The sequence below is a fragment of the Lissotriton vulgaris genome, chromosome 6 (assembly GCF_964263255.1).
Source record: "Lissotriton vulgaris chromosome 6, aLisVul1.2, whole genome shotgun sequence".
NCBI classification, from domain to species: Eukaryota; Metazoa; Chordata; class Amphibia; order Caudata; family Salamandridae; genus Lissotriton; species Lissotriton vulgaris.
This window is the reverse complement of record NC_141694.1, coordinates 1,158,101,362-1,158,113,549: the sequence shown is the minus strand read 5'-3', so window position 1 is coordinate 1,158,113,549 and position 12,188 is coordinate 1,158,101,362. Positions and strand designations below refer to the sequence as shown.

At 39.1% G+C, this 12,188-nt stretch overlaps 1 protein-coding gene across 1 annotated transcript in view; it reads left to right on the top strand.

The window, feature by feature from the left end:
• LOC147708562 (ribosomal protein S6 kinase alpha-2) overlaps window positions 1–12,188 on the top strand; it is a 1,617,317-nt gene that overhangs the window by 674,258 nt on the left and 930,871 nt on the right. Inside the window, exon 4 of the mRNA XM_086927240.1 lies at window positions 3,548–3,628. Within this exon, the coding sequence (XP_086783366.1) occupies window positions 3,548–3,628 (81 nt within the window). The remainder of the gene's footprint in view (window positions 1–3,547; window positions 3,629–12,188) is intronic.

Genomic DNA, 12,188 nt, shown 5'->3' with positions numbered 1-12,188 from the left:
ACGGTGATCCTGATTCTATTTGATTGAAAAATGATGTTGCTTGACCAGTAGTAAGGGGAGAAAGAGGAAAAAATGACTGAGGTGACTCTGATAACTCGACATCCAGATTAACTGCTTTTCTAATAAAGGTCCCAGGTTGGGAGTCTCCAGATGACACAGACTGAAAGTTATTGGCCATGCAAGCCTCCTCAGAGCTTTGATTTGCAGCAAATAGTAGACGTTAAAGATAGCCTCTACTTTGTCTTTAAAGAATTTGGTGGGTTGGTTGTAAAGAGAGGTGTGTTTAGCCGGCAAATTGTTTCTGAGTTTGGCCACTGTTGAAAAAAGCTCTTTGGGAGTGTTATTATACGAATTAATTTTATTTATAAAGAAACTAGATTTGGCTTCAATCAATCAATGTAAAGTAGCAGCTCCTACCAAATGGATATTAATGAGGTAGGTTTATTTGCGACCCATTGAAAATCGCAAACTGTGTAAAACACACTGCATTACGTTGCTGTTTGCGATTACCTAATAACGAATCTCAAAAACTCGCTATTAGGTAAGATTAAAGAAAATAAAGAATTGGAAAAAGGAGGAATAGATAACAAAATATTAACCCAATAGGGGACTACAAATTCTCCTATCTCTGTGACCTTAGTCCACTAATCTAATACTGTCAAGTTTTAATAACCATCACTACTCAAAGAGGACGTGATTACATATTGTATTTACTGTAATCACAAACGGTTATTTTCTGTAGGTTTTTTCTTTTTTATCAAATTTATACACTATACACCATTATACATATGTAGGTACACAAATATATACAATAATATAAACACAAAACAAAACATCAATTTGTACAAAAAACAAATCACAAATAATTTCTTCTTCACCCAAAAAAAGATACTACTTGGTGTCCTCCTATACAGTCTAGAAGGTACACATAGAGGTAGTGAGACACGAGTGGTTCCAAAGATAATTACACAGAACCTGAAAAAAATGTGTCAAATGGTCATAAATTCCAAAACATTTTAGCATAAAGACTCCTCTATAGGAAAAGTGACGACGTGGTCGCGTTTCGGCCTTCCAACAAGTCTGGCCTCCTCAGGACAGGGTGATAAAGAACTCCTGGAGCCAATCCAATGGCACCCTACGTTGGGTCTCACAATAGTGAGAGAATCTTAAAGAGCTGCGAGCTCCGTCTTGATCCAAGCAAGAAAATAGGGGAAGAGGGGAAAGGGGGCTCTTGCGAGTATCCTGCTCGGGATGCACACTATCCCTCAATGACCGGCTTCAATGAATGTAGGTCCCGTCAGGTAATCTCAAACACAAAGGTATGTACATCTGGCCCTAGATATACACTTCGGGTTAAATAGTAGGTGCAGCACACCATGCCAACTGCTGTTGTTGCAGCATGTACCAGGCATGATCCTTAACATTACACTCTTTCAACATATATCAGTTGCTTTTTGAATTGAGATGGGAAATTATGTAAACTATCTTAGGTATTACTCAAAAACTATACATATATCACTTTAAACCAGTAGCTTCGGGTGTATCTAAAACTAGTGGCAAGTGTATCACTAAAACAATTGATTTACTGCTTACTGTAAGTGCTTATTTATTGTAGTTGTAATATTGATTTATTCATTCATTAATGTTTTGCATTTTGGGCCATATAAACAGCAAAATGACATTTAACGGTGAATGCAAGATCCTTGAGGGGAAGAGAGAATGGGGTGATGTTATTGTTGGCTTTAGTGAGTGCCACAGGAAATATGTGTCAGGGGCAGAGTTGATTATGTGTCAGGGCTGACTAAATTATGCATCAACAAAAGTCAAATCAATTGGCATTATGCTGTAACTTTTGTGGCAGTATTAACCTCACTTTTTTGACATTTAGGTTTGACCGAATTAGTTTCCGTTTAACACCTAAATATACCAACCAGCAACCGAATTTGCAAAGGGACTGCAGTTGTACTGCAACATGTGTGGCAGTGTTCGTATTAACTTTTGATCGACTTGAGCTAGAAGCAATGTTTTCAGTTACAATTTGCTAATTATATAACAGATGATGTAGTATGTGTCAAGATCGGAAAATCCTTAACTATGCAAAAAAAATGCTGTAGTTGCAGATTCGCATAATTCCACAGGAATTCCCAGCAGTTTATCTTTTCTGGAAAGAGGTGGCGAAATTATTATTTTTTCATAGTGACCTAAAGAAGTAAAGATTTGACATCAGGGAAATTGGAGGAAGGAGAAAAAGTTTCCGATTAACAAAGCATTGTCAGAGTAAATTAAAAAAGTTACTAGGGGCCTGGTGTACTAATCTGGGGTTGTAAAGAAGCTGGTGCTTATTGAAAATTGAGTGCTTTATAACGTGAACCTTTTTTCTGCTGCTACTCGTGTTCTGTCAATCACATAGCAAAATGCCCGTTTTCAGGGAATAACAAAAAATCCTGCCTCTTTCTTTAATAGTTATGAAACGAAAATACTATTACAACCAATTTTCAATGGCGGTGAAAGTTCGCATGAAAGCCTGTAAGGGACAACAGAACTCTGTCACAGCATTTGCATTTACTGAATGGCTTCTTTTAAGCAAGGTCTGCCTTGCAAAATTATATTTGCTATTACATGAACTAACATCTTGCTGAGCATGTATTGGTCTTCCAGACAACTGTCTTTCCCCAGATGCACGCAGTTGTCATTCACAAAAGGCAAACTGTTGGTCACCGACCCTTTCTTGACCATTCCTCTTTCTGATGATTCGCAATAAATCGAAAGGAAAGTTTGTAAACTGGGCGGTCATTTCCTACAAATTACAATGTGTCCTTTTCATATACCTTGCGACTTGACTTGTGGCAGGTGCAAAGCCTGTGATTTTGTTAATTGCAGGCTTTGCAACGGCAAAAAGGCATGACATCAGGCCCACGACTTCCTTTATCAAGCTATGTTGACATGAAGGAAACACCTTTACTGCACGCGGTACAGGATCCTCCAGAGACTTCTTTTTTTTATTAGTCAGTTTGGGCGAACTTCATGGCTTTCAACATCAAATATAAAGGGAAAATACAAGGATAGTGACACAACAATTCACAGTAAGCGCGTTCGCCTAATACTCTAAATGCAATGTGTCAGCGCTGATCCAAGAGTTAGTTCTCCTGATTTCTGTCGGCACACCCCACACCTCACTTAGGAGCCTTCCTTTGAGTATCTCAACAAATTCGCCTCTACTCAATTGCTTTATCAAAAGCTTCAGCTTTGTCATTAAATGTTCTAACACAACCTTCCAGCTAATGAGATCTCCCACTGCCTTTTCTAAGATGCATCATTATTTTATTCCTTGAAAGTGTTAGATGTACTCGCATGTGTGTTTTGACTCTAAGTCATCCCTTTGCCAGTAATAACGATAAAATGTCAATTTTAATTGAGTGGTGACATAAAGAACGGAAATGTCGGGCATTTGAATGGTTGATATTTTATTTAAGCCAGTCATTGAACTAAAAGGCAACCCCTGCATTTTAAAAGGCTTTCTGATTGTGTGTCCTTTTTTTTAATACAGTTCGTGATCGGGTGAGATCAAAGATGGAAAGAGACATTTTAGCAGAAGTCAATCATCCTTTCATCGTCAAGCTTCATTACGGTGAGGGCCTACAAAAAGCAGTCTTTTTCTGAATGTCAATTTTTACACAAGGTCTGTGAGTGACGTCGTGAAGACAAGATCTTTATGATGCTATAAAGACATATTTTAGAGTGATCTGCACTGGGGGAGGGGCGCAAGGTGATGTGCAGCTGAGAAATTCTGGATAAACTTCAGCGGGTGAGCGCACTGTTGTGCAACTAGGTGATGTACACCAAGGCAGCAGCAGCTCGTACAGGTAGGAGCAATCGGGCGGTGGTGCTGGGTGGGGCAGCGGGGGTGATTTTGTCAGACGAGGTAAAATTAATTATTTATAACATTTTCCCTCATGGTCGTCCTCCCCCTCTCCCAACCCACCCCACCGCTCTACCTGCACGGGCCGTTGCTGCAACAAGGTGAAGTTCACCTAGGTGAGAGATGTATTACAGTTAAGTGATTCACAGATATCCTAGAGCACACACGTCTAAGTCCATGTAAATCGTTAATGTGTGTGCATATTTCTAGCCCAAAGTATTGTTGATAGTTACATTGAGCTACTTGGCCAACTAAGTCCAACTATTGATGATTATTCATTTAAATTCAGCAAGAAATATTCATGAAACCTTAGTGTAAGAGTACTTTTTGACCCACTAAGTCCCCTCCAACTCCCTACTTTTTTAACTATTTAACCTTATGGTTTTTTGCCTTCTACTGTGGGTGAGTCTCAGTAATTGAAAAGACATACTTTAAGCTTCTGTTCTGAGCAGGAAACATCCATTACAACGCGATATTTACACTGCAATATCTTTACAACGTGGTCCTTACAAAGCAAGTCGTTACAAAAACTTGCGCTGGATGGCCCTTCACACTAAGGAACAGTATGATTTACTATTCCAACACCTTCCATACTGTTGCAAACGCAGGAGTTGGAATAGTAAATCATACTATTCCTAAGTACAGCGCCTCTAGCGCAAGTCGTTGCAATGACTTGCGTTGTAATGATGGCTTTGGAAACGTATCCCGGTGCGAAGACTGCGTTGTAATGTCATCCATTCGTTTTGAGCAGGAACCAATATTGCAAAAAGCATATTCTTTGCACATGTTTGAAAATCAACACACATAAAGGTGTATCTATAAATCACAGTAATGCTTATCTTGTATTTTCTAAAGTCTTCTGAGCACAGCGGACTCGCGCAGCGGACACGCTGCTCTTGGGAGATTCCTTCTTCTAAACTACAGACCTGCCGGATTGGGCAGGACATACAAACTCCACTCTACTTTGAAAGGGAATTACTAATCACAGTCAAAGACGACATCTCCAGGATTAATATAATAACAGACAGAAACTCTATCCGGGTTGGATTTATCACCGGAAATAAGAGTCTGCCAAAGACTTTTCATAGCCCTGAAGAAGTCGCAGGGTAATCCCTTGTAACAGCGATGAAACATGTGTTGGCTAAGAAACTGGCTAGTGAAGTACAGAACTAACTTCACTTACGGATGAACTTGAAATAAAGACTTTGCAAAATACAAGACAAGCATTAATGTGATATATAGATACAACTTTATGTGTGTTGATTTTCAAACGTGTGCAAAGGATTTGTTTTTTGCGGTACAGTGGTCTGTTGACTACACAGTTGGGGATTTGGTGTTTTTTCTATACGTAATTCACCGTGCCAGATTTTTTGTCACAGCTGCAATATAAATGTGATAGACCTAAGAGCGCCATTTTTCCTATTACTTACCAATGGCTCTCTATAGCAGGAACCAATATTGACAATCTTTTAAATTAGGGTTCATTGCTGCACAGCTGGGGTAAAAGGTCCTATTCAGGTTACACATGAGTACATGTGCAAAAGTGTGTGCACCTTTGTGCAAGTTTAGCAAGGAAGATTGTTGTTTGACTGGTATCTGTCCACGGGTGCCCCGTCACAGAGGGGACTCAGAATAACTTGGTTATGGTCAACTTACGCCTTTTAATCGGTAAACAGTCTAAATATCGAGTTTTTTATTTCGACCTACAAGAATATCGAGTTGGAATTATAGTAAGGACACAATATCAAAATCAAGAATATTGACAACCAGAATATCGACCAGAAGGTAAGAAGTATTGTTTTTGTTAATATCGAAGTTAGCAATATCGATAGCAAAAATATTGATGTTACTAATATCGATATTAATAAAAGTGTTTATATGTTTGTGTTTATATTTTTTGTTAATTATTGTACTAGTTTTAGAATATATGTATTACATTTTTTAAAGTTAGTAATATTTTTTTAAAGTAAATTATGTGTTTTAGTACTGTAGCGGGTTGTGGGTTTATAGGAGAATAGGATGGAAAGTAATTTGAGAAGTGGAGAAGTGTGGCTCAATGGTTAGAGTGGCAGCCCCTGATGCAGAGGTCTAGCCCGGGACCAGGGTTCAATTCCCCGCCTCGGCGGGTCTTGGGCTCAAAAATTCCAACGACCTGATAATTCTCACCTCTGTGCCTATTCCAATCATGGAGTCCCACTCTGCAACTCTGGGCAATAGCTTTCTTAATCTCCACAACAGCCCCCACAACGCTAAGGATACCTGGCCTCCACCTTGGGAGTGCCCAGGAGTGGATGCCTCACAGGGAAAGCCAGAATGGGTTCCACAGCGGTATTCGTACAAGCGCCTTGAGACCCTTGTGGGTGAGTAGTGCGCTATACAAGTATCAATTTACAATTTAATCATAGTAAATTAAAGAAAAGCGTTTAGGAATTAGTAGTTATTTTTAAATACATTTTGCGTTTTAGTTCTGTAGCGGGTTCTGGGTTTATAGGGGAATAGGGTGGGAAGTAATTTAGTTGTAATTAAGTAATTATTATTTTTATTAAATGGTATTCATAATTAATTTCATGTTAAATAATTATTAATTGGTGATTTATTTTTATTAATTGGTAATTCATTGTTATTAATTGATTAATTGTAATTATAGTAAGTGTAATAATTTATTATTGAAGTGTGTAGTGAGGTTATAGGGCAATAAGGTAGGAAGTAATTTAATTGTAATTAAGTAATTATTTTTTTGTTGAGTATTGATAAATAATTCATTGTTAATTAATTATGAATTGGTAATAATTTTTGTATAATTAATATATTTTGGAGGAAATTAATTTATTGTTCATTAATTAATCATTGGTAATTACATTTGATTAATTATAATTTATTGGTATTTATAAATAATTTATTGTTAATTAATTATTAATTGCTAAACATTTGTTAATAATTATTGTTTTGGGGGTTTTGAAAATTCACTATTTTTATTTCATTATTAGCTGGTGATTATTTTTTAATAATCATTATTTAATTGCATTTATCATCAATGTAATTGTTAATTAATTATTAAATGGTAATTATTTGTAAGTAATTATTTATTGGTATTGTTAATTAATTTATTGTTATTTAATAATTAAATTCTTATTTTCTTTTCTTTTTTAATTATTAGTAAGTTATTTTAAACCCTACGCTATCCAACACTTTCCCTACTGTTGCACCCTCTGGAGTTGGAATAGTAATTTTAACCCCTACGCTATCCAACACTTTCCCTACTGTTGCACTCTCTGGAGATGGAATAGTAATGTTAACCCCTATGTTATCCTACATTTTCCCCACTGTTACACCCTCTGTAGTTGGAATAGTAATTTTTACCCCTACACTATCCAATATTTACTGTTTTAGTTAATGTAGTGCATAATTTATTTAAACAAATGTTTTAATTAGTTATATATAGTTTTGATGTTTTTATTTATATTATTAAGTATATATATAATATATTTTATATGTATGTTTAATATTATTTTTACATTATATGTATTGCTTACGATTTTAAACATATTTTTAACTATGTTTATTTTAAATATATATATATATATATATATATATATATATATATTATTTATTTTATTTTACATTATTTTTGAACAGTTAAAAAAAAACAATATTTCTAACAACGATATTTTTGACAATATTTTTTATCCGATATTTTTGTACTTACCATGATGTAGATAGGACTTCGATATTCTTGACATCGATATTCCGCTAGCAATATTTTTGACGATGATATTTTTGACGTTGATATTCTGTCAGTAATTCCTTTTAATTAAATTGGGACTTTAGATAAAGAATGTCCCCTCTCATTTTCATTGAAATATATGTTAGTAGTTCTGAACTGTATTTAAGCTCTGAGTAAAACATACTATAAAAATAGCTTGGGGTTGGCTCAACGTAGAAAATCCATTGATGTGACTTTTTTATGTATTCCTGGGTTGTAATGAATATATATAACATCTGTTTTCATATGAATGCATTTCCTCATGTATCTTAAATTTGGCAGGATCTCTCTGAGCCAGCCTTAAGGAGATTCAGGGTGTGAACTACCTATGCCTCCATTGCATAGCTGGCAGTTCAAAGCCTCCCCATGAACACCAGGTTGACTTGGAGGCATTTTCCTTTTCCTCAGGGCGGGGGATATGAATTAGGTGATTAGCTGCCTCCTGACAATCCTGAGCATGTTGTTCTCACAGAGACAAAGAAAGAGTAGCAGAAACTCTGTCACTAGTAAAATCAGGAGTTTTCTTTGATGTCTTTATAGAAAGAAACTAGTTTTGTCTGTGAGAGGTCGGGGTCAGAAAATAGGTCTTACAGATCATTAGTTGATTTTGTCTTTTTTAAGGTTTCCAGAATGCTGTGCATGGGGTTGGCAGGCCTGTGGGCAGCCACTAGGAATTGTCAATGAGGACATAGAGGTGATGTGGCAGTTCTGGATTGGTTATGGATGCCAATCTTCTAGAAATCTCCACCTCCACACCTAAACTGCTGCACAGGCTCAGAGTATTTGACAAGAACAGAACCACAGAATAGAAAAGTCGACTGAACCACAACATGAATAAACCCCTGCTTGGAGTTGAGGACAGACTCTGGACTTGAATCCTTTGACTAAATTGGACACTGCCTCTAGATCTAGTAGAACTGGCTTTCCCACACCCTCCGGGGAATGGTAGTGGGTAGGCTTACATGGAACACTGAAAGAAGAAACCCCCATGGACTCCTATTGACTGCTTCAGGCTGTGGGTTCCATAGAAGGGGATACCCAGGAGCCTCCTGGTCAGAGTGAGATCCTGCAAGCAGTGGAAGGCCTTGAGTGCTTGTAGAGCCCTAGTAGGGTGAGTGGTCTGCCTTGAGAACCACAGAGGGCTGTTACAAGAAGATCCATAGGCCCTTATAGTCCCCACTTAAGGAATAGAGGAAGCAGTAGAGTCAAAGGGCTGAGACATGTACTATTCAAAAGCAGATAGAAACCATTCCACAATATCTGTTTCCAGGAGTCCCTAGGTTAACACTCCTGGAGCTCAGCACAAGGCAACAGGAACAAAAAAAATGTTGATGTGTCTATAGCAACCAGAGATAGTAAAATATATGTTGCTCAGGCACATTATTTTCTGCCCCCGTGCAACATTGCACTGGGGCTTGGGTGCACTGCCTCACATCTTTTGATTAGGCCTGGGCGTGAAATTCTGCTCCGCTTGCAGAATTTTTCCCACTCCAAGCTCCATTATTTTCTTGCTCGTGCTTGCCAATGGTAAGTAGGCAACTGTCACCGAGAAAAGTCTTACCCCAGACCACCTCCCAGTAAGATTTCTCAATGCAGGCAGTCACAGGTGTCGTTATAGCTCATGTTGAGGAAGCTGTCAATCAAGTAGAACATCTAATTGAGGGGCAGAAAGAAGCAGCATCCTCTTGCAGTGCGCACGGTGCAGTTCAAATTGATTTTCCAGCACAGGACAAACACCAGGTGCTAAACATAAGTGCGAAATGTGTGACCTAAACCACTCTGCCGATTGCGGAACCCCACATAGCACGGTGTACTTTTTTTGGTCACTTCACAGATTTCTGCATAGCAGAACACTGCAAACTCTACCCAGGCCTACTTTTGATCAGTCCTTCATCCCAGAGGATCCCACTTCCAGTGTGTTCCCTGAGGGGTATAGAAAGTCCAATTATGCTGTTACAACAAGGAAACCACCCAGAGGAGACTTTGGCTAGTGGGCCACAAAGAGACTGCAAACCGAAGCACTGTTTTGGAAAAATCTCCCCTTTTAAGAAGTGGCAGGAGCAGGACCTCACATTCCTTGCCAAAGGAGTCCTCTGATAGGTGAGAAGTAGCTCTCACATTGAGCAGGGTCCTGAAGCCTCAAGAGCACTCCCTCACTCACTGGTTCTCCCTGTGCTGTCAGGTACAGATGAACTCTGTCAGGGCCTGAAAGTGTTGCTTCGTGGGCCATGGTTTAGCCCGTGGTGGTGCCCACTTTATCACTGTGTGCCGTGGTGCATCCTGCTACGTGCCCCTGTGCCTCCTTCTTCTCGTGCACGTCGCTGTGCTCCACAGTGGCCCACTGTTCCAGTACCACAGTTTACACTACGCAACGCTTATGTCTAGTCAGGCATGCAACACCACGCAGTGGCCCATTAATGCTCATTAAAACACAGTATTAACAACCCAGCTCCAATTTTGGAGCTGTGGCATCCAGCACTTTATTGGGGCATATTTTCACTCACCTTTTGCTTTGCACATTTCACTGCAGCTTCCAGTATATTCTTCCGGTGACATCTTGTTACTTCTTCTTCCCATGAGTCATCATTCCTGTTTCCCAGAGGGCCTTGGGAAGTTTCTTTGTTTTAACCTTTTCAGGATGGCGACTTTTCCTATTCTTTATGTTTCCCTTTCCCTATCCAAAATGGCAACTGCCTATTTCCTGTTACATCACTTCCTGTTACATCACTTCCTGCCTATGGGTATTTAAGGGGCTGAATCCTTTATTTCCTTGCGTTGCATCACTCCTTTCTCCTGCTGGTGTGTCCTCGCTCTCGTTTGTGGCCTTTTCTCCAGCTTGGTGCATTTTTTGCTTCCTGTTGGCACACTTTTGTTTCCGGTTGGCGCTTCCTGTTCCAGTTTGGATTCTTTTAAGCCTTTAAATGCACCCGCCGGCCAACAGCATTGCAAGCACTACCTCTGTAGTGCTGCGCACGTCCGTTGACCAACGCAACCCCGCCCACTAAATGGATTGCCCCACGCTGCGGCGGTAAACGGGTTAAATCTTCCACTCCTATTTGGAAATCTTGACTTCTATTATCCACTCCTTGCTGGTGTTGCTCTTATTTGTGAGTTCTTTCCTTCCTTTCAGTACCCGGAGTCTCCGTTCTCAACTAAAGTTTTTCCCTACAGGCTTTTTTCCTCTTGGGACTCCTTTTGGAAGGCACAGTCTGCTCTGACTTTTGATTGTTGGTAGCACTGTGGCTAACAGAAAGGGTCGCCCTTACCTCCGACAGACCAGAACCCGGAAGAACTGAAGTTGAAAACCTCTCCAACATACCAGAACTGGTAAGAACAAGTTGTGGCAGAAAGGCAAGATGACAAAAAGTTTGGAAGCCCTAGACCCCTGCTAAGGGATTACCACAGAATCCTCTGGGATGGGATTAAAAATGTGCATATTCGGTCACAATTCCTTAGTGGGCAGGGCACCACAGAATTCTGATCTTTGTTTGACATCTTAAGTCACCCAAGGAAAGACAAGTGTGACTGTAGAAGACTTTTTACTCATTTCCGAGTACTTCCAGAGAGGGGATTTAGACCTAGAGGATCTAGAGATCATGGGCCTCTGTGCTGGAACTTCCCTGGCCTACTGCTGAACGTGATTGACTGAAGCTGTCCCTAAGACACTTTTTAGCTCATTTTATTGATTAATTTTAACACTGTCAGTTGCGTCTTCGAGTAACATTATCCACTACAAAACAAAAAATCCATAGTGACAAGAAATTAATAATATGCACATTTTTTTTTGTCATTCACTTCACAGACTCTGATACTGAGAATGTGCATTAATTTATCTTTTTGACATAATGCCCATGGTTCGCATGTATTTTACACGACATGCAGCTTTGTTATTCGGATGTCGACTTGAATTATCATTATGCCACCTGCGTATAGTTGTAGAGTCTCATGCCAGTGGGACATCATGAATAACTAAGCCACACAGTATTTCATTTTCATTCTGTTCGTGCTCGACTACTGAATTCACAATAAAATGTCAACATCAGCATTCTGATCTTGTAACGCAGGGACTTGCATCTATCTGTAAGTAAGCAGATAATTCACAATGTGGCTATTGAATGCTGTCAGCTGAATGATAGCTTTTTGTTACCATCTTCCGCATGGGTTAATTAAAAACCATTAACATTCTAAATAGCTTTTCCGTCTAGGTGTCTAAGTATTCCTATGGGAACAACAGAAAAATAAGCACAGACGGTTTTTGAGAAGTGGAAATGTTTCTACAAGCTTCGTTAACACTCAAAGAACAAGCACAAAAGTCAGCAGCAATGCAACCTTTCCCCACACACCGAACTGGAATATTTATGTATTTGCTAACTTATGTATTCAATTAAAGGTTTTCTATAGCGCGAACGCGGCCCAAAAGTAGAGCACATCACAAGACCACGAGAATGAACTTACAAATATCAGTTAATTAAATGCAAACAGTTAATTAAATCCAAACAAATACGC